At 41.2% G+C, this 21,496-nt stretch overlaps 2 protein-coding genes across 2 annotated transcripts in view; one reads left to right on the top strand and one right to left on the bottom strand.

Annotated features, from left to right (window-relative positions):
* Positions 1-2,483: 2,483 nt before the first annotated feature.
* On the top strand, positions 2,484-8,168 carry cox6b1 (cytochrome c oxidase subunit 6B1). Its single transcript, XM_080788585.1, has 4 exons — positions 2,484-2,609; positions 4,527-4,640; positions 6,369-6,469; positions 7,952-8,168. Exons 2-4 carry the CDS (start codon positions 4,535-4,537, stop codon positions 8,003-8,005), a joined length of 261 nt encoding a protein of 86 aa, XP_080644711.1. The 5' UTR covers positions 2,484-2,609; positions 4,527-4,534; the 3' UTR covers positions 8,006-8,168.
* A 1,712-nt stretch (positions 8,169-9,880) lies between these two features.
* The window catches only part of katnip (katanin interacting protein), a 35,351-nt gene continuing 23,735 nt past the window's right edge, over positions 9,881-21,496 (bottom strand). Inside the window, exons 18-28 of the mRNA XM_080789874.1 lie at positions 20,621-20,699; positions 19,958-20,135; positions 19,191-19,356; positions 18,551-18,723; positions 17,706-17,770; positions 17,201-17,311; positions 16,904-17,043; positions 16,292-16,393; positions 15,554-15,714; positions 13,206-13,291; positions 9,881-12,922 (exon numbers count right to left, since the gene is read on the bottom strand). Coding sequence (XP_080646000.1) covers positions 12,864-12,922; positions 13,206-13,291; positions 15,554-15,714; positions 16,292-16,393; positions 16,904-17,043; positions 17,201-17,311; positions 17,706-17,770; positions 18,551-18,723; positions 19,191-19,356; positions 19,958-20,135; positions 20,621-20,699 — 1,320 coding nt within the window. The 3' untranslated portion in view covers positions 9,881-12,863. The remainder of the gene's footprint in view (positions 12,923-13,205; positions 13,292-15,553; positions 15,715-16,291; positions 16,394-16,903; positions 17,044-17,200; positions 17,312-17,705; positions 17,771-18,550; positions 18,724-19,190; positions 19,357-19,957; positions 20,136-20,620; positions 20,700-21,496) is intronic.

Raw genomic sequence — 21,496 nt, forward strand, 5'->3', positions numbered from 1 at the left:
GGCAGACAGACAGCTACTCATAGACAGGCAGGCAGACAGCTACTCATAGACAGGCAGACAGTAAGACAGCTATACTCATTGACAGACAGACAAATAACTACTCATGGACAGACAGACAGACAGACAGGCAGGCATGCAGGCAGGCAAAGAGCTACGCATGTTATGTTATTATGTTATTATAACAGCTACTCATGTTATGTGCAATAATTTGTGCAGTTATGGAAACAGCTCTTTGTGTTTATGCAAGAAAATGTAACACATTTATTTATTTACATATTGTGTGCATGCACATTGTACTTTGATACATTTTGCGAAAATAAAGCAATTGAAAGAGAGAAGTTATCAAGTATCATTAATGTCGTAATTTTATCTACTGGCCCCTGGCCCCTTGCCATTTTTGTAATGTGGCCCACAGGTAAATCTATTTGAGTATCCCTGCCCTATAGTAGCCTACTTGAGTCAAAGAATATATAGGCGTACTTGTGGTCATATATTATACTATACTCAACTGAATTAAAATAAAGTAGGCTACTGATACTAAAATATTTAGTAGGCCGCCGCCTATTCAAAAATATTTTACTTATATAAGTAAAGTGTGTTGATTAGAGTAGAAATAAATTAGGAATCACAGCTGTGATGCTATAATGGGTTTTCCCTTCCTAAAATGTATACATTGTTAGCTACCCAGCTAACTTTTAATGAGTCATAAAGTAAAATATTTGTCTTTGAGAGTACAAGAGTATAGGCCTACAACAATACAAATAGTATAGTACTAGTCTACATACGGATATAGGTCAAGTAGCTAAATGGACCGAATTAATGACAAGTGCAGGGCCAGCTAGGGTCAGCATGCACATCCTTTTACAAGTAACAAATGTAAAAAAATAAAATAAAGAAAAAAAAACATATCTAGGTAGTGCCATAGAGTTGGGTAGTGCATGTGATCATTGTGATGTGACCTTTGGTTGGCAATGCATGTGCAGAAAGAAGGGCTATGCCGCGGAGCCTGGACGAGCAGACAGTCACGTAGCCACAACAGCTATCAGACGACCCGCTTCGAATGTTATCAACCGATAGGCTAGACGGAGTGTGATGTGTTACATATTAACCACGATATGGCCATGATGACGCACACTGCCATTAGCAGGGTCTGCGATTATTGCAGAACGTGGGTTTTGCAATTTGCATATACATGATTCACGTCCCGGCTGACTTCAGCGCAGCAATATGTGGAGTGTCTGCTGCTGCTGTACAGTAGGCAGAAACAACAGGACAGTTTTAGTATATGGAGAGATTACTTGACCACGCGACGGCACGCGTTATCCTCTTTGTAAAAGCATATGGATTGTATACGGTTACGGAATATGGAAATGCAGCCCGTCATAGTGGTGGTCACAATCCCTGCTTTATTTAGTAGGCTATAGTGATGGACTGCAGCCTAGTATATGTGCTTTGTCACTGTCAGACCATGAGTTGACCATGATGAATGAGTGACATGTGCAAATAATAAGGAATAGAACCGTGCCAATTGCCAATATTAACTTGACATTTGATTAACCATGAACAAGTTTAGTTAGGCGCTTCATTGCGCCCCCGTGCGACAGGTGCTGTCGGGCAACATGGTCGGGCAGCGGTTCTTTTTCGAAAGCGCTACATTCCTGGTTAAGAGACGAGTAGGCTAATTTAGATATAGCCTATACGCTAGAGCCAGGCAGATGTGATGGTTTAATTAGTAAGCTAGCTACCGTAGGCATATACGTCTTCTAAATAGATTGCACAATTGAATTCAATTAAATACATACAAACGTGCTGCTTTTTACACCTTAATTGCTTCCACAACACACTATGAGCATGATAAAAAATAACGAAATATATTTTCTTTATGCTCTAAGTAAAAGAGGCTACTGTCTAAGTTTTTGTGGAGTGCGAGTCATTTTCTGCCAGTTTTCCTTTATGCATTGAATTTGAGACCATGCACCGCACACAGTTAACAACAGTTTACCGTGGAGTGGACTGATATCAATTCAAGGCAAGCAACAAGAAAACCTGCATGGAAGGCTGGAACAGGTGCTCTTGATTTGGACATCTCCAAGGACAAGGAGCGAAATTGGCATATACACCTGTGACATGTCACATTGTTTATCTAACTTTAGACTATACGGCTATACTCTATTTCCGCCTTTGTACCATCATAATATTGTGCATAGACTATATTAACTACTCTATTTCCGCCTTTGTGTCATATGCAGTGTGGATACAAAATAAAATGTAAAAAATAAAATAAAAACATTTGTGTCGTTTTGCAGCCGTATGATTTCTACATTCACCGGATTTCCTTTGATTGTCTATATTTATAGCCTATGTCCGGTATATAGTCCTGCCTTGTGCACGCGGAAAATATTTATCTTCCATTCCAATGTGACCTGCATGCATGATCCACCATGCCGTTATAGCAGGACTGCACGACCACTAGCAGCATACACTTAAAAAGGCGCGCACGGCGCACTGGCTGCACTATAGCAGTGGACTCAGACGCGCATTGGGCACTCCACGCGACTCTTAGGATACTACAAGTCATTTTGAACAACCTAGGACCGGCACAAGCCAAGGTAGTCTACCATTTATTTAGTTTTTCATTATCAGAAGTAGGTCTACTACATTGATTTTACTTTATATATGGTTTCTGTCAAATTGTCAATGCATACAATATATAGGCCTATATAGCTCATCTGAAGACTGAAACTGAAACTATTTACATTGACTGGCAGCGATTGTAGGCTATATAAAATGAGCCATTACATTTGTGTTTGAATAGGTCTATAAGAGAAAACTTAAGGCAAGGATATAGGGTTCAGTTCTTTGTAAAAAAAAAGAAAATAAAAAAATGTAGGCTAATTTTGATCGATGGAATAATCTCAGAGGTGATGCATTCTTGATTTTTCAACAAAAAATGAATAACCTGAAATATTCCTCTTTGCTTTGAAATTTTACAATTTAGGCATTTAGCAGTAGCATATGCTTTCACCTCTCAGTCCCAATCCAGAGAGAGAGACACTGTGTAACTGTGTTGTTATATCCTATAAAGTTTATAGGATATAACAACACAGTTACACAATACATCAAATACCTATAGAAATAATCATCAAGGATCAGGCTAAGCTAAGAACCTAACACCTTCATCGGTTAGTATTTATTTGGGTCCGAAGGGCCTCTCCAAATCAATTTCCCTGGCTGCAGTGCATTAGAGACCCAGAACGTATACTAAACCCTAAGCCTAAGGGACCCGTGAACTGCCCTGGGCTGCACGTAGGCCTATAGGTAGCTGCTAAGCTGCTTACCGGTAGTTGTTTAACAGAACCCTGGAGAGGACTGATCTGGCCTTGGGTGTGCAGGTATATCCCAATTAAGGGTTAATTAAAATCTGAGAGTGTACGAAATGGAACCAAATGGACGTTATGGACAAGTTCCATTTGTAGCCTACACATGGGTCCATTTGGTTCCTTTTTTGTACACTCTCAGAGTTACAGTAGCCTAAATGAACACTCAGGATGTACGGTTGTACCACAGAATGGACCTTTACGGGTCCATTTGGTTCTATTTGTACACTCAGCATTAAACAAACACTGATGATATTACTGTCTTGTGTATACCTGAGCAACAGCAGTGTAAATGTTTGCGAAACAGAAATAAAAAATCACACCTGTGTGAACTGAGTGGTGCAACATCCAGACCCACAGGAATGCACCCATGGGGCCGGGCCGGTTCCGGCTAGCCGCCCCGGGTCCGAAACAGTCGAGAAATGACAGAGTTTGTGTGGGGGTCCCTAGGGGGTCCCTCTACTGTACTGTACTGTCACTGTATATAGGGCTATAGAATGCTTTGTCTAGTAATGTCTACATAATATGCTATCTAAATTACATAATTTAGCCTTACACCTGCAAGGTCGTCAAGGCTAGGGCAAGTAGGGTGTTATACGGCAAGTGCGCTGTGAGCTATAGGTGGAGTCTGAAGAGGTGGGATTTGTTTGTTGCTGACTTATTCGAGAGATGATACTTCCGCACACCCGGTTTAATTTTACAGCAGGTGCGTATAGGTCCTGGCAGAACAGCAAACGTTTTAGAGGAGGAGAGACCCGCACACCTCCACTTGCTGGTTCAAGAGGTTTATTTTGATAAGAGTCGTAGCAACGTTTCGGCCTTTTGGCCTTCTTAATCTTCAGGCATAGTTTGAGAATAGGCTGACACATTAAATACACAACAGTAGGTATAAACAACCAATCAAATTGTATATAGTAATCATTCATCAGATAGCAGCTGTGAAAAACCCAGTCATGTGACTTAAGGTGCAGTACTTCTGTAGAACATTCCAGTATATTATTGAAAGTCACCAATTGCAACAATACAGGGAATAATATCAAAGTTTGTTGCTGACCTGAAATGAACCTTTAGCCTACATTTAGCCTACATTCACACCTTCAATTTGCCTGTTATCTTGCATCATGTAAAATAATAATATTTTGTTAACAGAGCTGAAGATGGCAGAGGACATTCAAACCAAGCTCAAGAACTACCGCACTGCACCGTTTGACTCCAGATTCCCGAACCAGAACCAGACAAAGAACTGTTTTATTAACTATATGGGTAAGAATGCCAGACAGATAGTGACAATCTCAAGCAAGGCAGCTATATTATGGCATGTTATTTGTGGATTGAAGATGATTTAATAATTGAATTAGGTTTTAAGTGTTTTATTTTTAATTACCGTATAGCAGGCTACTTGTAGCTATAGCCAATCTAACATACGGAATGTCTGTATGTATGTCATCTCTCATACCCCCCTGCTCCTCACTGTCTTGCCCAGTTGATCTGAATTTGCACATGCATGCACAGACATTGACCATTCCATTATGCAGGGCATACACCGTTGTCCAGACTCTGCCAGTGGGCCTAATGAGGCCTCCTCTCCTCTCACCTGTGCAATTTCTAACCTCTGCCTCAGCCAATGGCAACCCCACACCTGCCAATTGATTACTTAACCAGTCCACTGTCAGTTTGCACTATTCAGACACAGGCAGACAGACAGATACAGAGATCTCCATGTGGGAACACAGACAGACAGTTAAAATGGGTGCTACGACAATGGGTATTGCTACAGAGATCTCCGTATACAGTATGGGCACAAAAGGGAGACAGAGAGATAGTTAAAACGGGTGCTATGACAATGGGTATTATTAGGTTCCCAAGTTGCATCGTACTGTAGGCTGGTGACCGACGGGCACGTACAGGTCTAGTCCAATTATTAAAACACCACAGGCAGAATCTTAGTCTGTATATCGTTCGGCCGTAATCGTCTTCCAAAGTTAGGGGGAGGAGCCTATTTAACAAAAAAATGCCACAAATCATGTGCAATCCTCCCCAAATGTTAATGTCGAGGGTGGTTTAATCAACAGAGCCAAAAGCAATTCCATTTTCATCCATAGGGGGCGCCACAAATGCGAGAAAAAAACCCAAACTTTTATTGCAAAAACATGATTTTTGGGGAATAAATCCCCTTCAAATTACTCAAAATATCTGTGGGAGGGGCCTATATTTCCGAAGGCGTCTGTGCGATCGAGGCAACCACACTTTGCAATTTCCCCAGAATTACACCTTTCCTGTACTACTTCTCTGACACCTCAAAATGCATACATCAATAATATGATCTATTAAACCCACATATATTGTGTGCACATAATCTGCATATATACATACAAAGAATTATTTAATAATGATTATAGTCCCTAAAAGGCCACTAAATTGGTTGAGGTCAAAATGAGGATCTTTAAATAAGCAGACTGAAGCTTCCTGAAACAGTTCACTCAGTGGACTGGGCGGGGTCTATGGGCTGGAAACCAGGCTAAAGCTAATCCAATTTGAGCATAGGTCTGTTGACTGTTGGTTTGGTAGCCTCATTATATATTGAAAAAAACAACAACTATACACCAGAAATGAATGAGTTTCAAATGTAGTCGTACACCTGCCATGTGGGGGACCAAGCAGGTGTTGCAAACAGATGAATTGGTTCTATGTCAATTAGACTGTTCAGACAAATTGAAACACCTATGTTGGTCCTCAACATGGCAGGTCTAGGACTACATTTGAAACTCTTGTCAAAGTGAGTAGCCAGGTCACTAGTGTTCAGAAGAGCAGTCTGTCTGACTCGTGTACTCATGACAGGTGGTCTGATTGTCATCATCATGCTGTCATCATTATTGGGATTTATTTACAGTAGGCCATTTAAACATACTTCATTGCAGTTTGAAGAGGAATGGCTGATTTGTTTGTGTTGTTTACGTTCATTTTTATTTTTATATTCATTGCTGTTTTTAGACTATCACCGTTGCCAGAAAGCTCTGGACGCCAAAGGAGTGGACATCGCCCCCTGTGAATGGTATAGGAGGGTCTACACCTCACTCTGTCCCAACTCCTGGGTAAATAAATGCTTCCCACTTCTGGACTTCTCCAGCTCCCACAACTTAATTTTGTTCATCACCAGAATTTTAATAGCAACACATTTTGTGACTATTTGCTATATGTGGCCTGAGTCCTGACTTTGTCGTTTGGCAGAAGTCAAGCAAATTAATCTTTCTGAGCCTTCCTCTGAGCATCCCCTCATGGGAATTAAAAACACACTCCCAGATAGAGTGTGTTATTAGTCATGTACATTGTACAAGATTAGTTCTATCCACAACATGGGATCTTTAAGTCTTTATAAGACAGGGGTTTTCAACTGATTGTGAAGCAGGGCCCACCACCCTTACCCTCCTCAGGTTGATTGTTAATCAACCTGGGGAGGGCAGGTGGGGGCACCACTGTTGTCTTGGGTGGAGATAGGGGCTAAGGGCCGATTCATACTCCTATTTTACCGCTGTTTCGGCACTGTAGTGCCGAAATGATTTCGGCTCGAAAATTTCAGTAGCACCGAAGAGCCGACTTTAGGACGGTACCCGGCCCCCCCCCGAACCTAAAATGACGTCAAATTGTAGGCTCTACAGAGCCGAACCGACTTTTATTCGGCTCTAAAATAGGAGTATGAATCGGCCCTAAGTCGGATGAGTTTTTTCGGAAAGACTCCATTCCATGTCATTGAATCAACCAATGGTCCATGGACTACTAGTGGTCCATGGCATTAGGCCTGCAGGTGGTCTATGGGAAAATGTTTGTATTAAAATATGTTTAAATAATCTTTCATAATTTCATAATTCTAAAATGAGAAAATATAGATATATGTTGCACGATACTACACGCAAAAAAATCTTATATATATATAATATAATATATATTTATTATTTAACTGAAATATGCTGTAGTGGTCCAGAGCTCAAAAGGTTTAGAAACACTGATCTGACTAAGCATAAATTATGCAAATACATGGGCATGTTTTCTCATGATGACTTAACTTCCTTCTGAGATTCTAACTCCCACTTTCTGTGGAATTCCTTGACCTCCAACTTCCCAGTGAATGACTACACTGACATATCGTGTACTGTTTCTCAACTAGTAGGAGAAAAGTCCCTATACTGAATTGCATGTGGTCAGGGACCACATGCAATACCTTCACAGACAGGTTCTCAATTGGTGGTCCACGGACCACCACTTGAAAACCCCAGCTTGACTGGGATGTCCCTTTCTTATTGCTAATATAAACTACAGACAATTCAATTGAATGTTACTAAAATGTATATCTACAAATACAATAAAATAATGTATTCTCCTTGTGGGTGTGACCCAATGGCCCATTGAGAGCTGATAGTTGGTAAATTACTGTACATTATTAAATAACTAATTCTAATAAAGCATCATATGGCACTTTAAACCCATAAATTCAAATGAATTATAGAATTCCAGCAAATTAACTGTAAATCAACAATATTAAGACTTAAAGTAAATTTGTATACCCATTTGCTCTTCAGATTCAGAAATGGGATGACCAGAGAGAGGAGGGCATCTTCCCAGGGAAGATTTAAAGGAACACAGTCTTCACTGCTAACTAGCTGTGCGAGGGGTAGGATTCCAGTGGACTCTTTCACTACCTTTCAATTGCTGCTCTGCTAGAATTGGGAGCAGAAAATTAACTGAATGTCATTCCTTATTAAATAAGACAATGAATTGTATTGCACATTAAAATGACTCGGGTGATATATTTATAGATACCAAGTGTCTGTCTTTTTCTTTCCACCATGAGCAATGGTCCCAGTTCTGGAAAGGATGGTTTATGTTTGATAATAGTATCACATCATTCAAAATCGATCCATGGGACCATAATTCACACATAATTACATGAGAGTAATCTCTAATGGTTATAACTGTATCCAAGTCAGTTTACTGTGAAGAGGCTCACCCGAGTGATGCAAACGAGCTGGACAAGATCAACTTTCTAATTATGTTGGCCTGTCTAAAACCTAAAAAATGGAGGGGTATGATGTTGGGGGGTTATGATGGGTATGATGTTGGTAGACCCAAAACCCCATGACCTCAGGATACATCACTGAGGATACGTCTCAGCCCCAGGTGCATCCATGCATTTTTAGTACGGGTGTAACGATATAGTAACTGCATCGAAAATGTATCCTTATAGTTCTATTTATAGTGACTCATAGGAATAGACGTGACAACCAGGTATAGTCTGGTGACCACCGGAGAGACGGGTGACAGCCAGAATGTAGCAGTATGGGTTAGCGCCCCAGCCTGCGTTTAAGTTAAATAACTCAGAAATGAGTTAAATAAGTTGCTAGGTGTAAGTATGTAGGACTAGTAGCATGCAAAAGTTTGTGCTATTGCCATAGAGAATGCATTGGGCGTTTAAGTTAAATAACTCAGAAAACTATAAAACATTTCAAAGTAAAAAGTTCCAGCATGTGTCTCCACAGTAAGCTGAATAATAAAAAGTGTGAATGGAGTTTCTAGGTGAAAGTGATTTTTGACATGCCAATGTCTGCCATTGAGCCCCATTGTAAATTTGTAAGCACTATATTTCTAAAACTATGAAACATTTCAAAGATTCCTTTTCAGGCAAACATGTCCACCGTAAGATGAACAAGTAGGCTAGAATGGGGTTGCTAGGTGTAAGTATGTAGGACTAGTAGCATGCCAAAGTTTGTGCTATTGCCATAGAGAATGCATTGGGCGTTTAAGTTAAATAACTCAGAAACAAAAGGCTATAGAACAAATGGCTATAGAACAAATGGCGAGGTGGAAGCCCAACAACGCTCGGTGAGGCCTTTAAGAGGGCCATGCAAGCAGCAAGTGGAGCCGCAGCACCATTGCCCTGCGGAAACATTGCCCAACACTCCTGAATGAAGTGTCTGGTGCTGGGACTCTGGTGCAACACACAGGTCCTGGGCCTGGTGAGAGCAGGAGTGGACCTGGTGAGACGTAGGAGGGGCCCGGACAGGAGAGAACCCACAGAGCCTAGTCCTTCCATGCGCCAGAAGTCTACCTCCCAGCCCTGGCAGAGTATCACTGAGGATACGTTCCAGGTGCGTCCATGCAATGTATTTTTAGTTGTAATAATTAATTTAATATTAATGTTATATTATCACCAAATCTTATGAATTGGGAAACTGGAGAAATCTTCAATTACAGGGATCGACCACAAGGGTGTGCTGACAGGGCATTTCAGGACACTACTCACTGTTGCTGGTGTCTGCTGCCAGGGGCTGGAGTGGAGAAGATAAGAGCACAGAGGCTGCAGTTCAACTGAAGCAAATAGGATACTGAACAAATTATGTCTCAACTATGCCTTGCCGTGAAACGCATTTCACTGCTTGTTTTAATGATCACACGATTGTGTTCCATCTTGGATCAAAGGCAAAGTTCCTGTTTATCGGTATAACAATGAAAACACATTTTCAAGGTTTTAAAGAATAAATACCATGTCATTTTTTTAGATGGAAAGTTATATAAATCTTAGTGTTTTGCCAATTATTTGGGGGCCCACTTGCGGCTTACAGGTTGAGAATCACTGCTCTAGGTGTTTGACTTCTCTCCAGAAACGTAGGTTTATTTATTCAAATATACCTACAGCTAATACAGGTATAATATGAACAAGATTAGAAAAATAATCAAATATTTTTTCAACACAGAACATCAACAACTCATACAATAATAGCCACCACTGCTCGGAGCAGGACTGAGATTAGACAGAGTGATGGCTATTGTCACCCTTGGACACTTACTGAAATTAAAAACATACTGCATTTCATATCATGTGATTCCTCCCATTGTATACAAGGGCATAGAGTATGAAATAGGCTATAGTGTGGCTCAATGAAGCAGCAGGGTTGGTTTCCCCTCAGAAAGACAAAAATGTCTAAAATGGTAATATCAGCCAAGAAGGTGACTGTTCCATGCAACAAAGTAATACAGTATATTATATTATATAGCATAGTTTGGTACAACACCAATTACAATTATTATCATGAAGGTAGAAGCAGATTTCATCCCACATTAAATATAACCTTTCCCCTCTTTGAGGTATGTTGACTGTATTTGCATATTCAAAGGTTTCTGTGAGCTACTCAACATCCAAACATAACTGGCAGATGTAGTTTTTCCAACACGTTTCAAAAACACTGTTGGAAAGATATTTTACAGATTCAAGAAACAATTCTCTCCAAATAGTTTTCCTATAGCAACTTCTATAAAGGTCACTTGGATAATAAACAAGTCTTTCTACCTGGTGCTGAGCAGAAAAAGATTATACTTAGAGGGGAGGACAAAACATTGATTGACATAATTGGCATTACTGTATGTGGAGTGCCAAATATTTGTCTGAAAGGAAGTCTCTAAATAGCCACTGTAGCTAGTATGGCTGTAGTCTTCATTTGAGCTTAGCAAAAATGTAGCTCTCAAACATCTGTAACAAATGAACCACTTTGGCCATCAAATATAAATCCTCCAAAGGTGAAAACCCCCTTTACCACCACTTGCTCCATGTAAAACCATTAGTCTTTGTAATATATTAGACAATATATATAAAGTAACATCAAACTGCATAGCAATAAGATTGGTTGGTGCACATTGCGGGCGTGTCAGTCAGATGACACTGCCAGGTCTGAGGGCTCTCATAAATCAAACCTACAGCTTGACAGCAGAGTTAAAATTCACTTACAGGTGTAAAAATTGCAGTGTCTTGTTATGCAGGTCTGCCTGTGCCCTAGAGCTTTGTCAATCTGTGCACCACAAGCAGCATTAAAGTACACAGCACAAAAGTCACAAGTAGCAGCCACAGATAATAGTGGTTAGGACTATAGGCACAATAATAGGGCTGGCCGATTGCAGCTTCATGGTTTACCCTGACACAGTGGGAGGGGCAACAGGGGATAACTACACGGGAACGGGATAAAATACAGATTTGTGACAAATTAAAGGAAAAAGCTGAATAGCTGAGTGGAGAAACACAATGAATGCATCTGCTTCCATACAGGTGTACTGCATGGTAAATTAAGCAATTAAAATCCATTCCCATCTTGTATAAACATTTGATTATGTGATAATGAAAGAGGATTTATTACTGGGGCACAAATGTCAGGAGTTTCAGTCACAAAGGCTGCTCAACTTGCAAGTCTTTCAATAGGAACAGTGACTGAAGAGATCAACACCTGCATTTGGATATTTTTTTTACAGTTAATTATAAGTAAATTGGATCATAAATTGTGGTTGAAAGAACATGATGACCATGATGCTCGTGCATTAGTATAATGTGTAAAGAAAAACAGAAGAGCAACTCTTCCTCAAGTGACTGAGAATGTCAATGTAGGACGTGATCAGACTGTGACAGTCCATCGACAACTACGTAGAGAGGGATATTATACTAAGTTTGCAGTGATAACTCACCCGTTACAAAGACAAATGCACATTTGAGAGTTCAGTGGTTTACACACAAATAAGAAAATGTTAATATAGTCACCATACTCACCACAAGTGGTGGTGAGTGCAAATGTAGCATACATCAGGAGAATGGTAAAGGCCTGAATACATGACCCCTACAGTGAGGATATGTTATCCTGTGGTGGAATTTTCCTGACATGGTTTGGGTCCACTTGTCTCCTGGCTTAGAGGGAAGTGTCACAATACAAAGTTATTCTGAGTGATCATCACCTTTATTCTATGTTGAAACAATTCTATTCTGATGCGAGTGGTCTCTTCCAGGATATCAGTGACCGCATCCACAGGCCGTGAGGGGTCACTGAATGGTTTTACAAGTATGAAAATTATGTCAATTGCCAATCATATCCTATAGCCTTCACAGTCACCAGATCTCAATCCAATTGATCATCTATGGGAGATTTAGGACTGATCTGTTATTGGACAGTGCTCTCCAGCACCTTAATCAAAACACCAAATAAGGGAACCTATTTTTTTTAGAATGGTGCATCCCTCCAGTAGTTTCAGAGACTCGTGCAATCAATGCCAAGGCGTACTGAAGCTATTCTGGTGGCTTGTGTTGGCCCAACACGTTACTAAGACACGTTATGTTGGTTTTTCCTTTCATTTCTCACTCGTCGAGTCGTCAGTAACAGATATTATCTGTTGGAGTGTCTATATAGTAAGGGATCCAAACATAGCAATCCAACCATTAAGTGGAATCCCGTGGGCACATACAAACCCACTGTGTTCATTACTGTTCAGCCTGTCCTCTGCAGCGGGGACATCATAGGCAGCCAAACGCATGTCACCATAAGGATGGCAAACTGAGCGCTTTGGAATTGGTTTTGTAAGGGAGGTACAGGAGTCAACCACAAGACTGCGAAGTAGTCACTCATAGATCCTCCCCTCCCCTATTCCTTTCATTAGAGTGTAGCTTGACATCATGTCTGTGTGTCAGTACCTCCGCTTTCCCTGCTTCCTGGCGTCAGTCATGCAGGTTTTAGGCCGAAGGGCTGCGTTGAGGGAGAACAAACATAATTGACATATTGAAGCTATTGACAATATTCACATGACTGCCATTTAGCCATTTTACACTCTGGGGGCTAAGATAGGAAAATGGCCAATTCGGCCAACGTCAGGTCCAGGGCCCTGCAGGGGTCCAGTGAGTGTGTACAAATAAATATACTGAGGATTGATTTGGGTCGAGAATCACCTAATTAGACTAAATGCATTATACTGTAATACATTACTATGTCACGTGAGCAATTACATTCAGAACACACTGACAGGCCCCACCTGGATCAGCAGTCTGCTTCTTCTTATTTTGATGGACTATCTGGTTCTCGTTAGTCATCTTCACATCCTGGTCCTCCACATAATTACTGCAACACAAACAAGGGAGGGAAGACAAAGCGCAGGGTTTTACTCGAGTACATGTGTGCTCTGGCCACGCCTGCGGTATGATGCCGGAATAGGGGAGCAGACGAAATGGAGGGCTGATAACAGCAAAGCTTGAGGCCAGCAAGTCCAGGCCTTGAGACAAAAGACAGGGCTAGAGAGAAGAAAAACAAAAACAAAAACAAAAAACATAAGGGAGCGATGAGGGGGTTGTCAGGAGTTTTTTTGGGGCTACTGAGGTACCACAAGCCAAGCTGTGGGAGGGGGGCAAGGGAGTGGGATGAATTGGGGTTCGTTCAAGGACACTGCAGATATCTTCATTACAGGGATCGACCATGAGGGGGTGCTGACACAGGGCTTTTCAGGACACTGTTACTCACTGTTGCTGGTGTCTGCTGCGGGGGCTGGAGTGGAGAAGAGCACAGCTGCAGTTCAACAACTCGTTAAAGCAAATAGGACCAAAACAAATTATGGCTCTTTCCAACTACAGGAACTATGCAAACCATGCTTTGTAGTGAAACCTATTTCACAGGTTATGGATTTGTTTCAATTTACAATTTTTAAATTGGACGCTCTTAATACAGAGTGACTTACTAAATAATAACTAAATTGGATCCATATACAGTAATCTCTGTTTCAGATAGGGATTATCAAAACCCAGAATTCAGAACGTATGCTTTCAAATGTCTAATGTCAAATTTCTAATATGGCAGCTCAACAAGTTTACGTTGTATCACAATTTGCAGATAGTCTATTTTTGCTTTTTTAAGCTTTTTTCTTTTAGGACGTACGGTACACCTCCGATCTGAGGGGCTATAGACCTGATAGATATTATTTAAAAAAAAAATGTAATCACAGAAGGAATGTTCTGGGTGACCCTTAGTAGTGGAAAAGAGCCATTGAAGAGGCCTTGAATAGTTCATGTTCAAGACGTCATCTTACTGGGACCATTTAGAAAATGCATTGTCAAGCACAATATGCAGAAGGCAATGTGGAAAGTAACCAATCAGCTACAAAAACAATATGACCCCCAACCCCCAGAGAGGACGTATAGGGCCTTAGTCCTACTCTTCCTCCCAGCCAACACTCCCAACTGACAGGTAGTTCATCCATAGGACCCCGAATCACACCGTAGAAAGCATGAGTGTCTATTTCAAACAAAGTGTTTGACAGCAGGAATTGCCTGTCATAATTTGACCCCCCAGTATTAGGATGTTGATATTCATTCATCAGCCAACACTGACGACATAGTAAAAATCAGGCAGCCAATCAAATCCTTGTATCTAGGTCAGGGGACCCCTTTACAGAGAGAGATGAAGCAGGGACCGCCCACTACATATTGTATAAAATTGTGTTGCAGATTAAACCTTTCCATAGATTTCATAGACTTGACAGCACTACTGATGGATTCACACTAATGTGTATTTTCAGACCTTTACCATAATACTTAGTAACCTTTCACTCTGTACTTGGTCTGCTCTTTTCCCCTCTACATCAAACCACTTTGCCAAAAATAGCCGATCTACAAGCTGAACGCCGCGCACGTTGTGAACTTGTAGATTAGTTATTTTTTGGCTAAAGTTCTCCTCAGAATAGGGATGCTAGGGTTCATGTGGTTAATGTAAAAAAGAATCACACCAGTGTTAAGATAGGGGCGATCTTATCATCGTACATCATCATACATCATCTCATTCCGGCCAATCAGAATTTGCGTCCGCAACTCTTTAATGTTTGTATTACGCAATGTTTGTGTTTACACGAACACTCAAAATTGTCCATTCATTGTCAATGGGATTTAATGTTTGTGTAGAAGTTTATGCACATACACCAAAAGCTGAACCCTCAACTATCACCCCTCAAAAATCACACTTGTGTGAAGTGAGGGGCGCTCTTACCATCAAACATCACATTCCGTGCTAAGCCAATCAAATCATCACAAAAGCCATTCTGGCCAATCACTTTTGTTAAACATCTGCATTACTTAATTTACAAGAAGTTGACACAGTTAGAGATTGTAGAATAATTGTTATTTTGATCACCACATCAATACGGCATGTAATTGTGGACACAATCTTAATCCAATGACAAGAAAAAGGTTTTGGGACTGAGAGGCTAAATCTCATAAAATGGTTGTCTGTGGCTCAACAAATGCAGAATAAATAATGGTCCTTGATATGAAAAGGGTTGAAAACCACTGCCCTAGTTGAAGACTCATGATCTAGGAGTGAAACAATGGCCAGGTTTACCTGATGACGGTGTTCCTCTCCCGGTGGGCGATGTAGGCGTTGTCGGTGAAGAGGATGGTATGGTACGGCACTACGGGGTCGCCACTGGGCAGGATGCCTCGCGCCACGTGGCCCACGCTGTCCAGGATGCCGTTGTACACCAAGAGGTCGTCCACCAGCAGCTGTCGACCAAAATGCACAGTGTGCACACTCACCACTATAAACCCAACAAAACCTGGAACGCATCTGTGTCGCTTTAGCTTTTAACCACATTTTAAACTGTGGCTGCTAAAAAATAGCAGCCGTGCTACGATCTGCTATTTTTGAAAAGTTGTGAAAATGTGTGCAAGTCTTTAAATATGCTCTTCTTTCACAGCGAATGTTTTTAACTAAAATCTTGGGAGGTCCCTGGTACAGAATAGTTTGAGATGGGGGTCTCAAATATTTATAATTGTGTGGTTCCTTGACATGAAAAAGTTTGAGATCCACTGACATAGTTTTCAGAAAAGTGTCAGGATTTAGAAGACATTAGTAGAATCAGGTCTCCGGTCTTAACGGGTTAAACCCTATATTGTTGACCTGAGAGTCCCTCAGGGCACTATACTAGTGTCTTTTCTACTTTCACTCTACATTAAGTATTTTCACTATTTCCAGCGAAGGTTTTCCCCCAGATTAACCTTAATCCATGCATTTATTATTGCACATAAACATGTCCAGAAGTGAAAGAGAAATTAGAAAGTCGGCGGGACAGAAGCTTACCCCGAACTCCTTGACTCCTCTCTGTGGCGTCTTGGAGTAGTTCCACAGCTTAATCATGGACACGGTCACTGGCTGGTCAAATATGACATACACACGGTTCACCTGTGTGACACACAACCGGTACACATAAACATCCCTATTCCGAGGAGGCAAACATTTGCCGAAGAAATAGCTGATCCATACGGTCACAAACTAAACTATTTTAGATGAAGTGATTTGGTGCAGAGGGAGAAAATAGCCCCCCCTGGGGGTCTATAGTTAGCTGGTTTAAGTAGTTAAAAGAAGGCACTTATATTAATCTTATGACTAAAACATAATTGCAAAGACATTAGAATTTTAGGACGGCATTGAAAGATCTACAAGACCAAACAGTCTATTTTTCGGTGTGTGACATTGCCGAAAACTAACCCTAAACACAAAACCCAACCGCTAAATGTCTAAACGTAAATCCAACATGGATCTTTTCCTAATTGTAATCCTTCCCCAATCATATTTTAACCTTAAAACATTTATTTTGTGACGACGAGGAAAATTGGTAATGTTTCTCAAAAGTACACACACACACACACGCACGCGCGTGCGTTCGTGTGTGTGTTCCTGTGTGTTCCTCACCAGTCCAGGCAGCACTGGGGCGAGCCACATGTGCCTTCCGTCGAGGGTGCTGTTGAGTCCATCTACCAGTTTGTCTGGAGTCCTCACATCACCGTTCACACTGTCCAGCACGTTCACACTGTCTGGGAACGCAGCGATATCTGACGAGGTTCATGTTGAGGAATGGAAGTATTAACGTATTAAGACCTGGGGCTGATTCTATCTACAAATGCCTTCTAAACCAGTAGTTCGCAAACTATTTCGCCTCTCCAAGTTCAGAGTTTACATTAAGTGGTTAAAACCGTACACAAAGGATACTGTTGTCACTGAGAGTGATCTTCTGGTGGTTCTGGTCATAGAACTCCAGGCCGTTGAGGCCGATGTAGTATGGATCCCCCCAGGTAGTCAGCAGCTGCAGCTGGAAGATAACTGGCAGGGCAGATGTCAAGGAAAAGCTGACATTGTGTAAACCCAGTGGAACCATCCTCAATTGCCCCTGGGGGGGTCATTGAGGAGGTTGAGGGGGTCCCCAACAAAATGTGTTAATATAGCAATTTATCCCTACAGTGTATACAGTACATCAGCAATTTAACTATAGCATTTTCATTATACTTAGTGAGCTTGTTAGGCTTCATGAACTTGTAGCATAAAAATAGATACTACCACTTAAACATAATAGGACTATTATGTTACGGCGTTACGGACAAACACATACATAATATCTCTGTCGGGTGGAAACCTCATGTCCATAACTGTTACTTTTCAGGATTCAAATTCAAAAATAGCAAAATTATTTCAGCCACCTTCTTTAAGGAAAGGATACATCCCCAAGGCATGATGGGGGCTTCATAGTCCATGCTGGCCTGCTCCTGCTTTTTACAGCCTGCTCTGCTCGTTTCAGACAAGAGAGAAGCACCATTGAGAATGTACAGTTCTCATAACTACAGCATGGTCATTTGGTTTGATCTTTGTCTGATGCAGTGCTTCTCAATCAGTAGTCCGGGGACCACCAGTGGTCCATCAGCTGGTTCCAGGTGGTCCCCAGCTATATGGAGCTGGTAAGCAAATGGACCCTTTAACTCTTGAGAGTGTGAAACCCAACAGGTTTTTTTTACCCCAGGGGTTAACTGGGGACAGCACACTCAGGATTATCACAACAAAACAAAAAAATAAGTGCTATTTGAATTAAGTGAAATCACTGAATATACCTTTAATTTACAAGTAACAACCACTGGTCCAACTGTAATTGATTAGTTAGTAGTACGTTTGTCCTCTTTCTGCATGTGTACATTTCTCCCATTGTATTTACTCTCCATTCCCTAATATGTGTCATTACCTAATATTAACCCATTTAGACCCGTTTGTTACACCGACTGTATATGTTGTTGATAACAACAACATATACCTTTCAAGACAGGAACCTCTGTGTCATTTTAGTTGTTGCTATTAGGAACATAATTTTCTTTAATTAAAAAAAAGAAATGGTTTTCAGAAAACTTAGGTTAGGATTTAGAAGGTGTTTCTAGAATCGTCCTCAGGTCTAAATGGGTAAAATATGTGCACTTTCACTTATGTTAAATGCATTGAATTGTATTATAATCCACAAAATGTCTATCTAAAGTGTGATAGCAAAATAAGTGAATCCAACGTGAATCCATCTCCTATTACTTGTGTGAGAAGTCTTCCGTGCTCTTGTTGTCAGAGGTGGGGGTCTGGAGGAAATCTATGAAGAGAATCTCCTGGGCAAAGTCAAAGTGACAGTTTCCCGGTCCCTTCCTGATGAGGAAGCCATCTGCTGGGGAGATGGGAGCATTGTCCATGAAAACGTGGATCACCTTTGTCTGAGACATGGGGGTGAAAGGAGAGGTTATGGTTAACCCTGCAACCTCTGCACTTTGAATGTAGAGGCCAAAATCTATGTTTTGTATTATTATTATTACCGGTATTTACCAGAATGCAATGTTTATACAGTAAATATGTCACGAAATGTCACGAAATGTTCGGTTTAAGTGACTGGAATATTAAAATGAATAAATGAGGCCCGGGCGGCTAGTGTAGCGGTCCGGGCACCTAGGCTGACGGCGTGTCGAGTGTTCGACTCCCGATCCCGACGGCCTTTGCCACGTGTCTCCCCCCATTTCATATCACCATACTGTACCCTATCCAATAAAGGCAGAAGGAACTGCAAACATTATATATCACGTGAGCAGTTTATTACAAATATATTGGTACAGAGAGATGCAACTGATTTTCTTTTTTCTTTTAATTTCCTTCCTGTACCACAGATTACTGGACGAGCTTGTCTCACCCCTCTGTAGGAGTCCTCTGGGGACTTGTTGTAATTCCAGATGCGCAGACCGGCGATGGTCTGTGTCTTGTCAAAGGTGAGCGTCAGGGTATGGGGCTCTCCATAGGAGAAGGGGATCAGCCACATGTTCTGGTCGTCTGTAGTGATGTTGTGGCCGTCTATCAGCCTGGAGGATGGAGAACACAGTCTGAGATGCCTCTGCGATCCACATAACCATCTAGAACCCTTTGTGTTACTGGTGGCTTGTGAAATTTAGTGACAGGACTAAACCAGTGGTCTGGAGTGTTTAGTACATTAATTATGACTAATTTGGATTGGTTTCCATTCATTTTAATACAGTATGAAAAACAACTTGAAGAGACTTGAAACCTACTTGAGATAGTTAATCCAACATACTAAAATCAATTGCGCTATTTTTTTGTTGACATGGTTGTTATCATTGCACTTTAAAGCAGATTGATTTAAAAGGTCTTCATTTTGCTTTCGCAACTACAAAATGTAAATAACAAGTGCATGTCATTTCTGTTGGGTGTTAAGTAAACCTCATATGTCCAAAACTGTAACTTTTCAGGGTTGAAATTCGAAAAGCGAAAGTAGCAGATCTACAAGCTCAGCTTGTACACTGGCTACTTTTGCTGTTTTGTGTGACACTGATCAAGTAAAGCATTTACGAAAAAACACAGAATCAGAGATAAGATGCTTCTGCCTGACAGCAACAATGTATTTGGGATATGTGTCCCAAATACTGGTGAGAGAGCAGGGCTTACTTGTCCAGCGTGCGTAGGTCCTGGCCGTAGCCGGGCAGGTCATTGAGGTCCCTGGGCGAGGCGGCCACCATACTGAGGTCCAAAGGAAGACTCTCTCCCTCCTTCCCCACCACCTCCAAGCCTGTCAGACCTAGATAATGGGAGTCTCCCCACGTCATCACCAGCTCTATCCTAAGGCCTGTGAGTGGGGTGTGGGAGTTAGTGGGGGGAGACAGCAGACACTACTGTCACCTTCAGACACATCATTCAGTTTATCAGAACTTAACATGACACAGCATCACATCTGTTTAAGAAAACACAATGTCGAGTCTCACTGTGACAGTGTTAGATTGGATATCAGCATTTGCAAAATTCGTGATATCACTTTTTGAGTCATATTAAACAAAAATATTGATCTAGGTCAGGGGTTCTCAACATTTTTGGCTGGGGACCCCTGGAAATGCTTTGGCCATGTCTCGAGAGCTGGGGGGGGGGGGGGGGGGGGTGACACGCAGCAAAGGACGTTGGGATCAGGATTAGCAGCCAAGGTGCCCAGACAGCTATGCCAGCCGTCCGGGCCTAAAGCAAACATTTGTAATAAATATGAATTTGGGGGTCCTTGACATGAACGTTTTAGAAACACTGTTGTACTGTATTCATACACGTGAAGAGGAGCAGACTCACACTTTCCAGTGTACATCCCAGGTATCTGCTCAACGCTTTCCACGCAGTCGCTCACAGTGGAGTTGAGATCGAGTTTCAGCTGAAATGACAGGTAGACATGTGACTCCGTTTCACTACATCCTGCCATGATTCATTTATGTCTCATTCATTTAACTGTCAGAGGTTAGCTGAATGTACATGTACTCAGTAGTATAGGCTTACATCCTTCATATGACCATTTAATAACTTAAAAGTGAAAACCCCACAACCAATAATCTGTAAGTGCTCCAAACCCCAGAATGTGTTGGATATATCATTTCCCAAATTAGAGTTTTTCTTCTTCTTACACAATGCAACCCTGGATTTACATTACTCTCATCCATAAGATCTTAAACGTGTGAAGACTTGATCTGCCTAGCATACAATTTCAGCTCCTTGTCATAATCAGGTCATAACAGGAAAGTCGATTCAGAAGAAGTACTTTAAGTGTACGTGAAAATGTGTCCCCAGGGGCAGCTGCTGGCCATTTGGGTGCCCTATTAGCCCTAAGCATAATATCTTTGCAATGTTTCACTCCCAACTGAACATGCAGTGGTTGAAAATAATTAATACAGTATAGAAGTATAGAAAAACGCAGTGGTGGAAAAAGTACTCAAATGGTGTACTTGAGTAAAAGTATCATTACTAGAATGTAGACATACTGTTGCAAGTACAAGTCTGAATTCAAATTGTACTTGAAAAAAGTACAAAAGTATTGACATCAAAATGTACTTAAAGTACCAAAAGTAAAAGTACTCATAATGCAATATGTCCTGTTCAAACAAGCAGATCTACAAGCCTGTGTAGCTTATAGATCGGCTATTTTCAAATAGAATATAGGGCTGAAGTGGTAAATGT

The sequence above is a fragment of the Protomyctophum bolini genome (assembly GCF_963924005.1).
Source record: "Protomyctophum bolini genome assembly, chromosome: 18".
NCBI classification, from domain to species: Eukaryota; Metazoa; Chordata; class Actinopteri; order Myctophiformes; family Myctophidae; genus Protomyctophum; species Protomyctophum bolini.

What these genes read in the sequence shown, in the direction of transcription:
- cox6b1 (XM_080788585.1), top strand. Translation starts at nt 4,535, where the DNA reads ATGGCAGAGGACATTCAAACCAAGCTCAAGAACTACCGCACTGCACCG. An exon ending in CTGTTTTATTAACTATATGG is followed by an intron (nt 4,641 to 6,368) that starts GTAAGAATGCCA and finishes TGCTGTTTTTAG; the next exon opens with ACTATCACCGTTGCCAGAAA. An exon ending in CACTCTGTCCCAACTCCTGG is followed by an intron (nt 6,470 to 7,951) that starts GTAAATAAATGC and finishes TTTGCTCTTCAG; the next exon opens with ATTCAGAAATGGGATGACCA.